This window comes from Mycteria americana, chromosome 6 (assembly GCF_035582795.1).
Source record: "Mycteria americana isolate JAX WOST 10 ecotype Jacksonville Zoo and Gardens chromosome 6, USCA_MyAme_1.0, whole genome shotgun sequence".
NCBI classification, from domain to species: Eukaryota; Metazoa; Chordata; class Aves; order Ciconiiformes; family Ciconiidae; genus Mycteria; species Mycteria americana.
Window position 1 is genome coordinate 29,804,497 of NC_134370.1, and position 19,242 is coordinate 29,823,738.

At 42.7% G+C, this 19,242-nt stretch overlaps 1 protein-coding gene across 1 annotated transcript in view; it reads left to right on the forward strand.

Moving 5' to 3' along the window:
• Positions 1-1,841: 1,841 nt before the first annotated feature.
• Positions 1,842-19,242, forward strand: part of TSPAN14 (tetraspanin 14) — a 42,424-nt gene continuing 25,023 nt past the window's right edge. Inside the window, exons 1-2 of the mRNA XM_075505200.1 lie at positions 1,842-2,314; positions 17,405-17,502. Coding sequence (XP_075361315.1) covers positions 17,422-17,502 — 81 coding nt within the window. The 5' untranslated portion in view covers positions 1,842-2,314; positions 17,405-17,421. The remainder of the gene's footprint in view (positions 2,315-17,404; positions 17,503-19,242) is intronic.

A 19,242-nucleotide genomic window follows, 5' to 3' on the forward strand; every position in this document is an offset into this window, starting at 1 on the left:
ATGCCCTTTCTAATTCCACAGTCCTTACATCCTAAAGCTGCTGAATTTCCCTGAAATTTCCCATTTCCCTTGCTGAATCTTAGCAGTTATTATTGCACCCCTTGTCTTCCCATCTCTTACAGAAGCACTGCACTGGAGCTTTCTGCCTTTGCTCTGGACTTTACTGGAGATGTTACTCAGTGCTCTGTAAGATGACTGAAGTACTTCTGAGATGGAGAAAGGATCTCTTTAGTTCTTTTTACCACCTGACCTTTGATCCAATGACCTTTCCTAGCTCCCCTTCCTCACTTATATCCTCCCTAAAATTCAGGTGATTCTTCTTCTAGCATCTTCTTTCAGCTTTACCAGTCAATTCAATTTTACTTTGGTTTCTAAGAAGCCTTGAGCAAGGTCAGGGAGGCCTGCGAACAGAAGAGACTATAGAGAAGCTGCTATCGTGCAAGAATCTTTAGGTCTCTCTGCAGAGTTAGAGGAGCCTTTCTCCAGACCCAGACTGGAGCCCTGAAATGGTATCTGTCTCCGAGGATAGGGAGGCAGCTGAGCCTAGCTACGGCCCTTGAAATGGTCAGCCTTTCCTGCCTTTGGCTTAAGCCAGCAGTCACAATACCCGTGCCTAAGGCAATCTCTTGCATTCAAGAGTTTTGAAGGCAGAAACAACCCCCCCCCCCTTTTTTTTTTAACATTTCTTCGAACAACCGCATGTAGGGGATGAGAAGGAGTCTTGATAATGTGACCAGTGGGTGGGTGATGCACTGGTGTCTATCCGCCTTCTCTGACTTCAGATGGGTGTGGGTGAGGGGAACTGTGCATTTATGCCATATCAATCCTAGCATGGTTTTGGCTGTCAGCCTTGACCTAGTGGAGAATTATCACACAAAGAGAAGCACTAAGCTCACCCTGTATAATTGCTCAACAGTTCCTTTCACCCTTTAGCCAGCACTTGGTGGGATTGCTGCCATCTTCGTAAGCAGTGCTTGTTCCTCATCTAGGGGCAATAAGGAAGTCTCCAAAGTCCAAGCCCTGGAGCAGGTGAGGGAATTGTAGAGAATATGAGAAAACCTGTAAAAATGCCTCTGGTGTTGAACTACCTTCCTTAGTCTTTCCTCCCTGCACACAAATGTATTTTCGTAGTTAGTGAGGCACTGAAGAAAACAGTATTGCTCTATAGTTGAGGAAGAGAATGAAGATGAGAGAAGTGTTTCCCTGTGTCGAGAGATCATAAGGCATGGAAAAGAAGGGAACAGGAGCAGTGCATGGCAGTTAGGAGCTAAGCTAGACAGGGAAGAGGGCATTTCCCCACCTGCCAGGCGGTGACTACCTCAGGTGTGACCTATCACTTGCTCACCACATGGGTTTAAAACCCACGACTCAGCCCTGCCTTCTTCTCCCGCCTATCTTCGCAGCACCTTGAAAGAGATTTTAAAGCCCTGTGACGCCTGAAGACTCAAAATAGTCTTTGGGGTAATTTTATTTTTTTCCTTCGCCTTCTGGCTTTCCAGGTAAAGCTCGATTGTGCCTTCAGTATTACCCTGAAAGCGCTGTCCCTGGCATGCTGGTTCTCGCTCCGAATGCCCCTGAGGGGGGAGGAAACACCGTTGAGGGGACGGGCCGGCCGCGCGGGCCACAGCCGAGCTCCCTCAGCCCGGCTCGGGGGCGGGGCGCGGGGCAGGCCAGCTTTCTGAGCCTCTTCCGCAGGGCGGGGGACACGGCCATCTCGGCCAGAAAACCAGCCTAAAATAAAAAAGCTGGGCGCCTTACTGAGCGGTCACGGGCTCCCTCCAGCTGAGCCGGCGAAGGGGGCTGCGGGGGTCGCCCGCGGGGAAGGAGCGGTGGGAACGTGAGAGGCGGCTGTTCCCGCCGCTGGGGCGGGGCGGTGGCCGCTGGCGCTCGCAGCCTCCGCCCGGCCTCGGGGGTGCTCGCGGGGCTCTGGGGCTTCCGCGCCAGCTCGAGGGACGCCTGGGGAGGGGTCACAGCAGGCGAAGCCGCCCGGAGGCCCAGGAGTCTGGAGGGAGAGCTGGGCCTCCTGCGCGTCCCCTTTGTGTGGAGCACGGCTGCGCGGGCGTGGCCGGAGGGACGGGCGTGCATTTCCGCGCTGCCTCGGCCCCCGGCGGCAGCACGGCAGCGGCGGGGCGGCTCGACGGAGAGGGAACCCTGGCGCCGGTGGCCGACCGCGCTGAGGCGGGGAAGGGCTGGGAGCGCCGCCGCGCCGTGTCCATGGACTAGCCGAGGCAGTGAAGGGACTCGTGAGTACGCCGACCGCCGCCTCGCCCTCCTCCCAACTTGGCGAAACTTAGCGAGCAGGCTGCTGCCCCCGGTGAGTCCCTGCCCCACCCGCTGCCGGCCCGGGTATTCCCTTCAGCCGCCTGCCCCGGGGGTCGCGTCGCGTCCCCGCCGTACATAATGCCCCTTTCCCCTTCCCCCCCCTCCCCGTCTTTAAGTACCGGCATTTTGAGGCTCCCCCCCCCCCCCCCCTCCCCCCGCACACGGCTCTCCCCTGCAACATCCCCTAGGAGCTGGCAGCCATTGAACCGAGCGGGGAGCAAGCGCTGCCCGGCTGGCCTCCCTCGGGGCGGGCAGCAGCCCTCAGACTTCGTTAAGTTTCCCGAAAACGCGGGGCTATGGTGAGCCTCTGCCATTGTCGTTGTCCATTAAAGGAAGCCGGAGAGGCCGGGCGAGGGTTCCTCTGGGAGTTCACGCGAAGTTGTTTCGTTGAGTGAGGTGCCACAAAAGAGAAAAAAAATAATTTTTTTTCAAAAGGGCCTTTCGGGGTGCTGCAGCCTCAGGGCGGCGTTTGCCTGCTCCTTACTCCGCCGTTGCACTGGCTGTTGCCAGCCCCTGCCCTCAGTCCAGGCGTTGCTGTTAGCAGAAGCAACTGCTCTGTGTGTGTGCGAGGATTGAGACCTGTAACTGTTTTTTTTTCTAATTTTAACTTTAATTACTTGTAAGCTGTGTTAGTGAGGGATCTCTCTTGACACCCTTTCAGCTTCCCGCCTCAGGTGACGCCGCGCTCAACGGCCGGGCCTGTTTCGGCTCCTGTGGGGTCCCAGGATGGGTGTTTGGATAACTAACACATCACCAGTTCCCGTTTGGTCATTTACCTTCTACCTGGTTGCCTTTGTAGTTTCAGGTGAATGTTTTATTTCTGATCTGTGACCGCTACAGAGCGCTGCCGAGAAGCTGCTGCATACAGACCCTATGAGGAGAGTTCAAGTAAAATGCATTATGCATGGTTAATGTGGGGAAAGTGTTTTTTTTCCCTCTGTAAACTTTTTTTTAAGGAAGGGAATGGCCCTTGTGCATTTCTAGGGAGAAGGTGTAAGCTAAGCTGGAAAAGGCTTGCTATTATGCAGGACCCATGGTGTTACAGCTGCCTAACTTCAGTACTGGCTTTTTTTGTGTAGAACAAACTGCAATTTTACACTTCAGGGTATCTGCATAAAGCTGTTAAGCATATGTCTGACTTTACCTCACTTACTCAATGGAGACTTAGTGGTTCAATTTTGAGCCTTTCTGAGTAAAAAACGTTGTAAAAATAAGTTACTTATGTTGGGTTTTTCCTTCCTTAGTAGGTCTTCAAAGGTGGTGGTGGAGGGAAGGATATTTTAAGATAACTGGCAGGGTAGGATTTTTCCAGTACTGCTTTTCTTTTTTTTTATAGGGACATAAAGCTCTGGATAAAATGGAAGGAAACCAGCTCCTAGAGAGTGGAAGTATAGGGTATATCTTGTTCATAAATGCTCAGTGGGGTGATGATCTCCTTTCTAGCTATCTCCATCAGTGAGTTAGATATCAGTACTCACATGCTCTTACGACTTCCTGAGCCATTCTATACTTACAATAAGTGTGTGAAACTTTAAATGCTTGGGTGTGGATGGTTGAGATGCTACCACTATCTGCTTGGCAGAGGAATTGTGTGGGGAGAGAAGGGGTCAGGTGGGAATTCAAGTCTAGTCATTGGTGTGAAGTAGGAATGAGCTGTGGGGGAAACTACTTTGCAGCTTGTATTTTTTTGTTGTTTTTTTTAAACAAATCCAGGACACCTGTGTTGTTGGAATGGTGTTCTTTAACCTCTGGCTAATGAAACTGGAAGAAGGTACTTTTAGGGTGTGATGTATGTCCTTTTAGCTCTGTTCTTGCAGGGTGGGGAGGGAAGAACATGGTGATGTTGCCTGTCCTTAGAAGATTTTCATGTTTTAAATTACAATGCCATTGAAACATCAGTTTTTAGAAATAGCTTCCCAAAAGTTTGGGAATGCATTTATAATAGTGTTGAAAAACAGTGTGCAAGTAAGTTACGTGGTTGGCATTTTGTTTTATTTTTGTTGATCTCACTCATAGATAGACAAGACCTTGCTAAAGGTGAGGTCTAGTACTAAATAAAAATCATTCAGAATTGCTCTTCTCTGTCTGTGTGCTCTGTATGATTTTTATTTAGTTTAAGTTGATCCAGTTATAGCTTCCTTTGTGTTGAAGCATTATCTCCAGTCCCCAGGTGAGAAGACCCTTGTGGGGGTGGGGGGCAGGAAGAAAAGAAAGTATTATCTTTTGTGAGTACTGTGTTATGAGCAATGTCTGTGCAAGAGCCTTCATGTATGTAACATACCTGACAGGACTGAAATGGGGTATGTTCTGGGCTACCTTTTGCTAGATTTAGGCCTTGTAATACTTAATGAAAGGATCATAAAAAGTCCTGGCTCTGAGCCCTGAAATGCTATCTAATTGGGGCGCTTTCTTTGGTATTGAAGATACAACTTTTTGCTCTTAGATGTAGCAAGAAAATTGTTGACATGGTGTGTTATGAATTTGGTCATGTCTGGATGCAAAAGTGTAGATAATCTGGATGAAGAAGTTCAAGTTGTAGGCTAACTTCTAAATAACAACTGAGGAATATGCTTTTTGATCCCTTATAGATTGTTTTGTCTTGAGGCTGACCTCTGATTTTCTTAGAGGGTAGTTATATTTAGTTTATGAAGCTGTGGTGTGTTGCTGCCAGTTGGTCATCATCTGGAAATGAATGTTTGGAAAAAAGGGGAGGGGAAGGATTTTTCTGTTGATAAACTCCTACGATTAATTCTCAGTCTTCTATCAAGTTTCCCATTGTGTATTAGGTGTGGCACAGTTTGAGCACTGCTGAGCATGAATAAATGAAACTCTTGTTCTAATCTCACTGTGTTAGATTAGAAATCTCATTGAGGTGTGTGTGGAGGGAAGTGGAGTTCACAGAGCTATTGTCAAAACTGTTCCTACAGATCCTCCCTTTACGTAATTTTCTGCTTTTACAAAAAAAAAATTTCCAATTGGGTGGGGTATGTTTAAATATGTGGGTTTCAGACACCAGGCAAAGGAGACACTTAAGCTTCACTCACATGTGAATCAAGAATGTTTTTGTTTGTGGGCTTTTTGTGCCATGCTGCTTTGCACTGTGGCTTCCTGGGTTAAAACTTCCTGTTTCTGGTAGAACAGACTTTTGTACTTTGGCATGTGGTGCGTTTCCAAGGCTAACAGGCTGCAATTCATAAATTCCATGAACATGCTATGGTTCTCATGTTGCTTTAAGCTCTTTCACTGAAGTACCTAAGATAAAGTAAATCAAACCCTCAAACAATAATTTTCATTACTTCGGAGTAAATGTTGCAGGCTGTTGTTCAGGGGGAATTAAGAAATGGTCCTTTTCCAGGTGGCCTCTGATTGTATGTCCAAAGGATGGTCATGTGTCTTCCTCATTAGTATTACACACTCCTAAAATCTATGGCTCTTCTAGAGCTGTAGTGTTGGTAGCTTGTGTGAGGGTACTGGCGCAGCCTTCCAGCCCCTAGCACAGCTTGGGCAGGAACAGGATCCTTCTCCTTGACCTTTTGGCTCATGCTCAGCCAAAAGCATCTGATGAAGTAAAGGTTAAGAACAATGTTGGAGGTGATCAGAGTAAAGCTCATCAAGGTTAGATATGTGTGGGTTTTAAAGTTTAATAGTTTGGGTGCCCCCCCCCCCCCCCCCCCAAAAAAAAAAAGGCTGAGATCTGCTTTTAATCTAGCAATCAAAAAAAAAGGGGGAAAAAACTTGAAGTGTCTAGGTTCAGATGACTTCATTTTGAAAACAGCCACAATTTAATTAAATATAGTTGAAGGCCTTAGATTTGAATTTTTTGCATTGTAAAACAGCTTCTCTTATTCTGGATGACTGAATAAAATCTGTTTTCAGTATGGTCAGTGAGCAGAAGAATAATTGTTGGGTAAATTCTTCTAAAATGGCATGTCACAGGTGAGGATTACAGCAAAAGATTTAACCTGCAGAAAATGGTGATCCTCAAATATTGACAGAATAAGGGATTGTGATGGTTGCAGTTGAAACCACTGACTGGAATGGCCAGGCTTTTGCTGACCTTCTTTACCAATCTGACATAAATCTTGGAATTGAAGCCCTTTGTGAGAGAAGTATCATTCTGCTTGATTATTCACACTTGAATTCTGTTATCACTTATGCAGAAAACTTTTTAGCAAATGAAAAAATATGCTGACCACAAGAAGAGCTGTATCCAAACCCAGGGCTCTTAGCAGGATTTAAAAGTAAGTTTATTTTCCTTTCTGGTTCAAAGTGTGCCTCAGACCCTGTTGGGAGGGGGGGATCAGCACTTGTTTTGCTTCAGTGTTTCCTTTCTCTTCCTTTTTGGGAGCAAAGCAAAAGTGTTTTATCCTCTTCCTTGTAGTAAAGCTCATACATGATATGTGTAAGTGAATGAATTTCTGTTCTTATCCAGCGTGCCTGCTTACATGTGTTTCTTCTGAGAGCTGTTTCTGCATCCTTGTCTTTTCAAGTCTGTACAAAAGCTGAAAATCTTAGGACTGTCTTCATCCTTAATCTGAACCTGAATGTGAAAGGCAAGGGTGTAATAAGCGTAGGGCTTTGCTTCCTCTTGATCTTTGCAGTAAGTGTTGTTGAATATTGTCCTGGTATTACAAAGGAGCTTTTCTGTTTTACACTCCCAGTCTAGACAGCAGGCATTTATAACAAATTGATAAAGGTCTTTCCATGTGAAGACCTGTGCTGAAGCCCCCTGATGTAGTTGGGACTCTTCCTTTGGCACTAATAGGCTCAGGCACTTGCTGAACTTGTGTGTGCATACGGGCTTTTGGCTTTTTCATTCTGTTTCAGTCAGGTTGCTAGTGTACAAAACCAAATTTGTTCATGTGGCCTAACAGCCCTTTCCGGAAATCTTTTTTCCTGTTTTAAAGGTTTTTGTTTCCTGCTCAAAGACTAAATAATGGATACTTGAGTCTCTCTGGAAAGGTGTTTTCTTTAAATAATTGATGGACTTGGAGGTAACAGGGCAGCTTCCAGTTGCTGTAGTCGGAGCTACAGGAAGCAGTATGAAGCACAGTATTCAGAGGCAGCTGAATGCTGTGAATTTTAATATTTCAAAAAGTGTGATTTGTTCTGCTTGGCGAGAGCTGTCTACTCTTGCTTTGGGGTATAAAATCAGTGCTGAAACATGTACACTGACATCTAGAAACTCCTGGAATAGAAAACAAAGGGAATAGCCTCAAGTAACTTGCATCTGAAGGAAGACACCTGAGATGTTGGACTTAGAAGCCTGCTGTCACAGAGACCAGACTGCCAGGATACGGAGGTGATTCTCTTGATGCGTGTTTCCCCTCAGCAATTTGTTATTAACTGGTGCTCAAGGAAGTACTTAATGCTGTGTGGGATATGAATGCAGTGGTATAGCTGTATATAATAAAAGGTACAAAACAGCAAAGCTTTCTACCCTGCCCTGAGTATTCAGTTTCTTCAGTTTGTCTGCATGGCAAGCCTGCGGAGGAGGAAGAGGTTCATCTAAAAAGTTGTCTGTCTTGAAAGTAATGGATAGGCAATTAGTGAGATGACTCTCAGAAGGCAACAAGGTGGCTTTCTTTGCAAAGTGTACAGCACCCTGAGGTTGCAAAGGGTATTTTGATGAAGTGGTCATAGCAGTGGTCTGCTTCTGCAAAGCAGAAGGGAGTTCAACTGAAAGACCTTGGTCCAGCTGGGACAAGTGAGAAGGGAAGGTGTTGTTCAGCTCTGGTTTTTTTTCCTGAGTTGTGCTGCTTGTATAACCAGTCATGCTGTCAGCCTCCTAAGATGGCAGTTTCCTGTGTTCTCACTTTTTTTTTTCTCTGGAGCTATTTGTTTTTTTCCTTTTATTAAAGGCACAGATTAGGAAGTGTTTGTGTCTAACCTCTGCACCTTCTAATTCTGCTGGTGCATTTGCTGTTGGCTGTTGCAGAGACTGATGTCTGCTTTGGAAGGAGCTCTGACAGTGTCACTTCATGGCCTTTGCTGCCCTGATCTCTTAGTGACACTGTGTTGTTCTTGGCATAATCCTGAGAGGTGGAAAGCCTGTTTTTCCTCCTTCCACTGGGGCAGATGCAGAGTCTTCCAGTGAGACAGTCGAGGGTTTCTCATGACCTGCCTGAGCACTGGCTCTTGGGGGAAGGGCTGAAGCTGTTCAAGCATGGGCTTGGTGGCCTGGAGCAGCTTTGGTCTTTGTCTTTTTTATTCTTTTTACTTGTGTTATGGTGGAGTGTGCAAGGTGCTCTGCAAACTTACCTGCTATGTCTCCTGAAGCATTAGCTTATTTCTGTGTCTTTGGGCTGAGACATCTAGTCTGCTGAAGAGCTGATAGTGGTTAGGATTGTGAGGTGTTTGGTGAATGCCATTTTGTCACATCTCTTATGTTTTCCAGTGCTGTGTTAGAGGTTTCCCTGCTAGTTGGTTTTTGAAAGTTGCACGAGTGTGTTTCTTTAGCAGAAAGTCAGTTGGTAGGGAGAATAATTACATAGTGGTTGAGCTGTCTACGTGGCCAAAAAGAGCTATTTTCTCTTGTGGCCTGTGAGCTGGTGATAGTCCTAGTTGGCATGTAAAATAAGGTTCTACTGGGTGTGTTGTGGATGCAATTGGTGTACGAGGTGGAGCGCAGCAAAAGAAAGCAAGCTTTGAAAGCACTGTCCCCAAATCTAAAACACATTAACACCCCATCCCCCCAATAAGTAGCATCCTGTGGTGCTGGGAGGACGCCTCATTTGGAATAAGTGTTCCTCTGGTGTTTGAAAGCATGGGTCTTGTTACTTGGGGTTGGAGGGGAGAAAAAAAATTGAGTTTTTTATGGATTCAGCTGTAAATCATGTCTCCATGACATGAAGACAGCATTGTTTAACCAGAACAAGTGATGAAAGTAACTAGTACTGTACAGATACATGTGTTGGTTTCTTAGCGTGCTTGTTGCTGGAGAACAATGTCAATGTTGGAATTCTTTTTAAACTTAGATACCTTGATCTGGCTTAAATTGTTAAAATGTATCTCTTATTACACATAATATGTATTTATATAGTATATAAACACATATATAGGAACCTTCAGTGTAAAGGCTAAGAAATATGGTGTGAATGTGGATGGACTGCATGTTATACCCAAAGCAAGGAATGTTTTTAAGGAAAGAAAAAACAACCAACAAAACCCAAACTAAATTATATGCTCGTCATTTCTTTAGTGTATATTACTATAATCAGTCTCCTGTTTTTCTCTTGTGAAAAAATAAAATGAAGGGATATTCTTTTTGGCTGAAATGTAACTGGAGACTTGAACAAGTGGCATTCCTGGAAATGGAGGAAAGCCACAATATGTCTAAAAGTTTAGGATGTTCTCTGAAGAAAGAGTATATTTGTCAGCAAAGAAGGTTGGTGGCTTCCTGTCTTTTCTCTTCTTAAGTTGTGACTTATTTTTGTGATATAAAGCGCTATAGCAAATGGAGGACCCATTTTGTTCTTGAAACATTTTGGTCTGTGTGGAGGTAGCAGACAGTGTGTATGGAATAGGTTCTGTTACTGTTGGATCACTAAATAGAAATAAAACTATTCCCCAAACTGGAAGTTCTGGCTCCTCAAATGAAATATTTGCTTTGTAAGGCTTCCAAAACCTTCTGTTGGAAGGCAAAAAAAAGTCAAATTACATGCTTGCTTTAATTTGAGACCTTGAGTTTTGCCTTGCTACTGTTGATGCTATAAGGAGTGGGTATGTATCTGCTCTCATGAGAGGTGGTATAAAGCATCTGAGGAGTTTTGATTAGCTAAGATTATTCTGGCTACTTGTTCTAACAGGCTTTGTTCCCTGGAGTGAATAAACTCTTGATCAGAATGACTGACACGCTTCTATGTGTTTCACAATACCTGAACTTTTCTGTGAAGTAAAAGGAGAACATAGCTTGTGGTTTGTTGCATATACTAAATAAGTTACAACACAGGCAAGCTCCTATTCAGGTGAAACTGGTCAATGGCTTTAAGAAAATTTTCATAGACATGAAAGGTTTTTCCAAACTTTCTCAAGATGTTAATGAGCCATCTATAGAACTGTAGTGACAGTGTCTAGTGTTGGTTTCACTTATCCTGGTGTAATCCGTCTGAGTTCTAACTTGCATGAGCATGAGTTACCTCATAGTGCTTTTGAGGATAAGGTTGGTGAAGGCCCTACATCCTGTACTCCTGCTGTTGCCTGCAATTCTTAAATACTAATAAAGAACCTGACAGCTTACAAAGATCCTTCTCCTACTGTCTTTCACTCCTCTCCTCATGTTTGGAAAATTGTTGACTTTTAGACTCCTTTTACTTGTGACATTTCCTTTTCTTTCTGCTTCCTGTGCTATCTCTTGCTTTAAGTCAGAATATGGAGTATACACTTTATTTGCAGTCAGCTCCTTTGAGCAGACTTCCTTTGAACTAGGTAAGAGATCCATTGCCTTTTAGTTGGTGCCTTTGTCAAGCACTGCTGTATGTTGGAGCAGAAAGTCTATCTGTTTGCTTATTACTTCAGTGAACCTGAGGTCAGTGGAGCAGAAGTAGCGTAAACCTAGTAAAATTCAGTGGGTAGCTGAACAGAGTTGTTATCCCACAAGTGTGAGGTTGTTTACCCAGTGTGCAAGATGCCAATATACACACAGGGCAGAGGTATTTTTATTTCATGTCTGCGCAGAGATGGGTGCTAGGTGGTAGCTCCACAAAGCTAGCACAAAGTTCGGTCATGCAGGTACAGTATTTATACAGTCTAGTTATGCATATGCATTAGTAATTACACAAAGCCGTTTTCTATTGGTCTACATTTCTCTTATTTCAACTTTAAAGCTACAGTGCTACTTTACTATTCTGCACATGCTCAAAGTTGAGGGGTCTCTGCTTGGGCCAGGGTTTCCAGCTTGAGGGGTGTGACATTTAGTATTATAATAAGGATAGTTCATGTGAGGGTGCTTCTTATCACACTTCTAGTTGTTTCAGATGGTTCCCAAAACATTTTAATTAGCTTAATATTTCTTCAGGATGTGCTTCTCTCCCAAGGACAGTAATTCTTGTTCAGATGTTCTGCTTTCCAACTTGAATCCCCCTTACGAGCTTTACGTAAGCCTTGGCCTTCCACCAGCTCCTGTTAGATTACACTATTAGACTACAATGTTAGTCAAGTAGGCAGTTCAGAAGAGGTTAAAAGATGATGCTTTGTGGTGCCCCTGTAGATTATTTTTCAGAATTTAAGGTGTCTACTTTCTGAATATTAGTCTAAGTTCAGAGTACTTTTACATGGTATTTCAGATACAACTCATCCACATAAGTAATGGCTTGGCCAAAAGCACGTGTATAACTTTAGTGTGAGTTGTCTGTCGAGCTTGAGTGGAGCTCTTCTGAATTGCTGCTTCCTTGTTTTGGGTTTGGGAAGACTAGTGTATGTTCCTTACAAGTTTTCCTAAGTTGCAATTTGTGCTGTAGTGAATAAAGCCTGGTCAGTGAAACCTGAAACTCTTCCCATGTATAGGAGTTTGGATCTGCTCAGAGGGATTGTTTTGTAAAGTTTTTATTGGAGTAACTTGTGCTTGAAATATTCTTCAAATACTTTGAGGACTTTGAGTCTTCAGCACACTGCAAAAATAAGAGCCCCAAAAGATGATGTCTTAAGAAATCTGTCTGGCTTTGGTCGTGTTTTCCATTGAATTCAGAGATCTGTTATCTACCATTATTTTTCTAGTAAAACAGGGATAACCTATTAGCAATATCTGTCTTGTATCATGAGTCTTTCAGGTTCAAAAATACCCTTTTGTTGAATAATCCTCAGGTTTCCTCTAAGAATGAGCAAATATTTCTTTGCTCTTCTGGACTGCAGCAGAAGTAAATACACTATACTTGTATTCATTAAGAGAAGCTTGTATCTTCTTTGTGAGGCCCCATTCAGAGTTCCTTGGAGAAAAATTACAAACATAAAGATGACACATGCTTGCAGGGAGTTCCTGAATCATCCACAGGGCTACTATCTCTGTTTCCAGGATCAGATTAGCCTGTAAGAGCTCCAAATCCTGTCAGTTTTTCTTGCCCTGTGTGTTGCACCAAATCTTCACATGTAAGGACTGAGCTGATGCCCAGCACCCAGATATTGTACTGAACGTTAAGACTCCCTTGGTAGTCAGCTTCTCTCTGGGATGTGGAAAGAGCAGTCTGTAGGTGCCCCTTAGTTGCTCAGTTTTCAGAAGGTCCTAAAAAATGTCTGAACTATCCCTGGTCAGGGATAAGTCTTTCTTTCAACTTCACAAAGAAACCCCTATTGATTGAGCACCTCCAAAGAATATGACAATTATTTTTAATGGCACCATGTCTTGAATGAATGAACTGATGCTTTTTGATATAGATGTGGTGTTGATGGAGTAATGGAATTAAGTAGTCATATCAAAACAAACAATAGGCCAAAGTGCATCCATTTCTTGCTGTATTTTAAAGTCTTCTTGCTCCTCAGTGCATTCTTCTGTTGACTTTGTTGATTCGCTTCACCAGCTTCATATAGACTTGATGCTTTGTATTGATGAATGATGGGGGGAGCAGCGAACAGTTTACAAAATGAAATTTTTGTCTTTTTCTCTTGTCTCAGTTCTGCCCCTGTTCCCCCAGCTTCATCCATTTCAGTGTGTTAGCTTCAAGTGTGGTGTAGCCTGTGGTGCTGGTGTAGGCTGGCATTGCAGGGGTGCTGCATTTCCGTGAGCACACTCAGAAGCTAGCACTGCTTCTGGCCTCCCATTCTTGTTCTCCTGCCACATCCTGACTGTACCCACACTGGTATTTGTACAAGCTCTGGGGAGGTAAATTGGAAGGCTTAAAACCGTTTTCTTCTTGGTGCGTGGTACAAGATCACAGGATTGATCTGAAGATTTGCTACATGATTTGCTATATGATTGTTTGCTCCACTGAGTAGGATGTTTAATAGTTGCAGATTTTAGGAGGAGGCAGGGAAGGGGATCAGGACTACATGTGGTGGCGGTACTAGCTGAACCTGGAACCTCAGTGTGACTTAGGTCTGCCTTGTAAAGTTAACACCTCCTGAGGGTCAAAAGAATTCGTGGACCTAGATGTAGAGACATGCATTAGTGTTCCAGTTTTTCTTGTTCTAGATTTAACATCTTATCTGTGAGGATTTCCCTGCATATCCAAATTAGATTAATATATCACAGCTTCTGTTTTATGAGAGTTAAAATCTATAGTCTATGAATATCACTGCTGTAGCATTTTGAAGGTAAGAGTGGAATCCGTGGGTGTAGAAATGCTTTGGAAATGGCAGTAGCCTCTTGATGAACAACTACATTTTTTTTCCCTCACTGAAGCTGTAAACACCAAGACAAAATTATATATTCTACCCAAGCAGCAGTGCTCTGTATTTAATTTTTTAGCAATTCCTGTTGTCATGAGTGGGTGATTACTGTCAGCTGACATAATGTGACTTGCTTTGTCTGAAGCACAGTAGAGAAAGTTACTAGTCTATGCTGCCCACATACTACTTTAATCTTCCAAATGTTTTATAGTGTTGCCTAACCATAATTATGTAGCCTGTGATGTAAATTAAATGAAATACTAATGTAGCAGATTTCTAGACTGGTAACAGATGCCTCCTATGTTAGGAAACATGACTTCTTTTAGTATAAATGCAGGGAAGGTGGCTGTGTGGCCTTAAGTGGATTGCTTGGTCTGTTTATTTTTAGGGTTAGGGGAAAAAGTCAGACACGCCTACACTTCAGATTTATTATGTCAGAATGTCACTCCCACACCAGCAGTGACTATACTGCTCCATATGGTGTTTGGTGGTCTGTCAAGAAGAACCAAAAGACTCCTGATAAGGATAAGCAAAGAGAACGAGTCAAATATGCTTTTTATATAGGCAGATGTTTCAGAAGGCAACATCTGTCTGGGGAGCTACGTGCTGTTATAGGAAATGGTGCTTACCAGTACGGGTACTTTTGATGCTCATATTCCTGTGAATAGTTTCACTGATGTTGGGACTTGAACAGTTGGATGTAAGTCCCAGTGCCAGGGTGGGCAACCTAATGAAAAGTAAGACTTCAGACTATGTTTGTATTTTAGATCCTGAAATGGTATGCTTGCCTTTCTGCCTCAGATTATATTTTAAGCCTCTTTGTCTAGTAGAACCCCATTTTTATGGAATTTAATGATGTGCTAGCTAAATGCCACCTGCTGCCTCCTCTTTTGTAGTGGTAACAGCAGCAAAAGCAATGTTTCTTATTAGTAGTATGTGCATTTTACAGTTGCCACTTCTGTCTTTTGCCAGGATCCTGACTTTCCACAGGGAGAGAGGCAGAAGGGTGATGGAGGCCTCGGTGTGCCTGCATCCGGAGAATGTTTGCGCTGGCAGCCACTGTATTGCTGTAATACACGTTTACATTGATCCAAATGGAGTCTTGGACTCTGCTCAGATTAGTGGGGTTCTGCAAGTTTTCTTTACTGTGTCTCATAATAGTAAGATTGCTAAATGTTGTCTGTGAAACTGGATGGGTTGAAAAGGTCAGTAACTAAAGCTGAACCAGGGCATGAGGAAACAAAACTGTCTACATCTTAAGAACGTATATTGCAAAACTCATATATATGCCTGGGTCACATCTAGGAAAGTCCTTTCCAGTCACTACCTGTACTGCCATAAAGGAAAAGTTTCTTTGATTTAACGAAGGTTAAGTGTTTTTGCTATAAACTAACTGTGAGCATTAGAACCTAGTTATGAGGTGAGGTTTTGGAAGGCAAAAAACCTTGTTTTCAGTATTTGGTTAAAACTGTATGGAAATCAGTGTGTGAACTGTGGAAATATCAAGCTCAGGTGTTAATGGTGAATGTTCACACTCTAGCCTGACAAATTTTGCAGATACTGTTTCTGTAAGAATGTGCAATATATCCTTTAATCATTCTCCAGACTGCCATTTCTCTGGAACAAGCAAAGTAGTTCATTCTGTGTGTTCAGTTCCTTTGCTGGGGCTATTGAGGAAAAAATGTTTTAGTTCTGACTTAACTCAGTTTTACTTTGTCTTGTATGGCATTTTTACTCCATCTCGTATGGAATCAGGGGGAGTAATTCCTTCTTTTAATGATTTTTCTGTTGCTACTGTGTTTGTCCAGATGCACTAATCTAGAGTTGCCTGTGGGTCATGTATCTTAAGCAACCTGCATAGGTGGCATATGTGTGAAGGCTACTTAGGTGATGTCTGGCTTTATTATACACAAATTAATCTACTTCATGTCAAGTGGATCAGTATGACTTGTGTAATACCTACCAACTTTTGGTAGGACCTGAAAATTCCTCTTATGCACATGCAGGCCATCTTAGCTTGAAAAAAGCAGAAATTATTCTCTGTCCCCTAGTCTTGGAATTGTACTGCGGTATGCCAAATCACGTGATTTTTCCATTTTTTTTCCATAACTACTTAAAGCTATGGAGTATTCTAGCAAAATGTACCCTCCTTAGATTTTCTACATGGTCTCTGCATTTCTGAAAACTATTTCCATTTGGTTGGGCAGCAAAGAAACTTCCTGGCTGGGATTGAAAAGGGATGGGGGATGTGTCTGGACCAAGGAGGGACTCTCAGTCTGCTTCTAGATGAAAGCCAAGCCTGGCATGGGGAGGCCTCTGGAAGGAAAATCAAAGTGTGTTTGGCATCTCTGTCCATAGTCTCTTTGGCTGGAGAAGTCTGTCCTTGATCTATTTGAGTATGTTGTGGTTTTAGCCCCAGGGGGGGAAAAAGTTTAAGGCAAGGTTTGAAATATTTGTGTTGAGATTTCAAAAAAATAGGCTCCTCCAATAAGACACTGATGGTAATACTCCATAGTTGTCCTGGAAAATAATTGGTATTTCACTTAAAAGCTAAAGCAAGCTGTTTGTTGTATTGAATGGGAGTCCCAAAGCTGACAGGTATTTGATACTCTGTTCCTTCTTCCAGTGGGATTGTTTACACCCAGGTGCAGATTGCCTTCTGAAAAAAAAATTAGTTTCCCTTCTCATAGCTGTGGATGTAGCGGAGATCTTCAGTGCTCTTGTTCCATGGTGCTTGATTTCAGACTTTGCTGGGTAGGCTTGGTTTTTGTATGCTGTCTGTGAATCTGCAGGTCAGCATAGTCCTTGAAGTCTTTATCTTAGTTATGAGATGTTTGAAAATTCTCTGTGCTTGCTTCCCAGTTGCAAGCCTTTCACTGACATCTTATGGGAGGAAAACATTTACCTCAAGTGAGTGGAGGGTTGAGATGTGGAACTGCTACTTGTCTGTCATAGGCAGCACTCGTGGTCAGTTCTCTAAAATGCGAGGGCTGTGTGAGTGCTTTGTCTTCCCTGCTCCAGCTCTCGACTTAACAGTTTGTCCTCTGTTTTTTTCCTATGCATGGCATTTCTGCAGAGGTGGTTTAGTTAAGACACTCTGAAAAGCTGTAGTTCTCTGAAATATTTGAGCAACAGTTGCAGTTGAACCTTATCTCTAGTGTATCTAGGGAAGCAAGAAAACTGAACTCTGCAGAGCAAATCAGCTGTTTAATGGTGGGGCTTTTGTTCTTGAGAATAAAGCCTCTTATGTGGTATTGATTTGGTAAAGAAACATTAAAATGTGGAAAAGACAGAGTACAACTGCCTATTGTATTTAGCAGTCTGTAGACACTGAGGTTTTCCAGGTGACACCTTCTAACACCTTGCTAGCTGGGTTGTTGGATGTGCAATCCACAGGGTATGTGTTTAGACAGCTGCCTGGACTTGTGCAAAAGTCTAAAATGGTTTGAAGGAGTGAGAAGCAGATGAATGTCAACTTGCTAATGCAGATGTTCCTAGTCTAACTGTATACTAGTTTCCTTTTTGGGTGTCCCTCCCTGTTACCACATCAGGGTGCTTAAAGGAGATAGGATTATTAAGCAACAAATACTTTGAGGAAGTTTAGAGTCAGCAGAAGTTTCTCAGCTGACTTTGAACATACCTCTGAATGGCATATGGTGCAGGTTACTGTAGTCCCTTTATCAACAGAGCAAAAGACAACTGGAAAATCCTTTATTCTTAAAATCTTTCACTACCTAATTCTCATCCTTTCTCTTCTGTGCAGACGCTGTACTATAGAAGATGCACTATTACCGATATTCTAATGTAGAAGTCAGCTGTTGGTACAAATACCTGCTCTTCAGCTACAACATTGTCTTCTGGGTGAGTACAAAATGTAGAGACTGAAATAGTTTAGACGTACCTCAGTCTTACTAACTTCCTGCATATTTCTTCAAGAGAACAGGCTGAAATATTTACTTGAAAACAGCAAGCTGATGTATGATATGTCCTGGGTGTTTTGGAATTGAAGAAGCCTATCCCATATGAGAAAGTAACTATTATTGAAAATGATATGGATAATGATTCCTCACAATCTTTCTCTTCCTTGTATCTTGCCCTCTGAGTGAAGATAAAAGGAGTGAAGCAGATAAAACTGGTTTTCTTGGTTTATTTAATGGAGAAAGGAAATATCTGCTTAAAGGATTTGTGAAAAGAAAATAGTATAGTCTCTACTGTTGCTGACAGTGCCTTTGTCTTTTGAATGATGGAGACCTTTAAATGCTGGTTGTGTTTGGGCAAAGGTTAAAGCTACCTTAAGTGCACTTCAGTATTATGTTAAGTTGCTTCCTTGTTAAGAGAAGTCTCTTCTAATATCTCCTTTCAAATCATCTTTGGTCTCTGTGTTGGGGTGGTGTAGCTGTGAATATGCTATGCAGAAGAGAAGAAGGGAACTGCTCCAGAGATGTGTCAACAGCTGGCATTACAACATAGTCAAGATCTTAAGTGTCATGCTCTGTGGGCAGCAAAATTGTCTGATACTGTCTTGAAATACTTAGCTGGGGACTAGCCTGCTTATGTTTGTTTAGAATTGTGAATGCAGAAAGGGTGCAAAAAGAGGTGTGTGGTTTTAGATGTGTATGCTGGTCAAGATCACTGAAGTACCTACTACCTTAGAAAAGGCGGTGATTCAAAGGTTACTGCATAGCGTTGTATTAGAAATAGTTAACGTGTCTGTGAGGGGGAGGTGAAGGTAAGGATGCAGTTCAGATAAACTTGATAATTCTTTTAAGAACTTGCAGGTCAAATGTTAGGAGTTCACACCTGAAGTCATGGAAACTGCAGTCATGGAAAGGCATGGGTAGTCATGGAGAAGTGCAGATACAGTGACTTGCCTGGTGCTAGCAGCTTGGATTAATGTTCTGATTCAGAGTTGAAATAGTATGGATAGCTGCTTCTAAAGATGTTTAGTTTTTTTCAAAGCCAAAAGGATCAGATAGTAAGAATGGAAGTGTGGTATGTGGTTGAAGCAACTTGTTTAAGTTAAGAGCAAAAATTGATTCTCCTGATCCTGACGTGTCTGAGATCAGTAGACATGCTAGAGAAGACTATATAGTTCTATTTGTTTACGGTGATTCCTTAAACCATGTCAACTTTTTATTGCCTAAAATTTAAGATCTACAGAATTATTACCCAAATCTGTATTTAACTTGGGTAAAAAAAGGGGTTTAGTGTCTGAACATAAATTGTAAGCTGCAGAATCTTGTTTGTACTTGTCAATAATGACTTGGTATTTTGCTTGATTAACCCACATAAACTTCTGGTAAATGAGGTTGGTGTTTCTGCACATTTTGGCTGCTTTGGCAGTATTTAAGGCAGAAAATAAGCTTTTTTGAAAGCTGCATGTATGATGGACAAAACTGAATTAATTTAGAATCATAGAAAAGTCTAGGTTTGGAACTTCTGGAGGTCGTCTGGCCCAACTTTCTGTTGAAAGCAAGAGCTGTAGGGTAGCAAAAGTCTTATGAGCTTCTTACTCATCAATTTTCTGCTGTCTTTAGCCTCATAAAAATGTTAGAAGGCCAGGTAATACTGAGACTCCAATGTCTGGGTATTGCTGTTGAA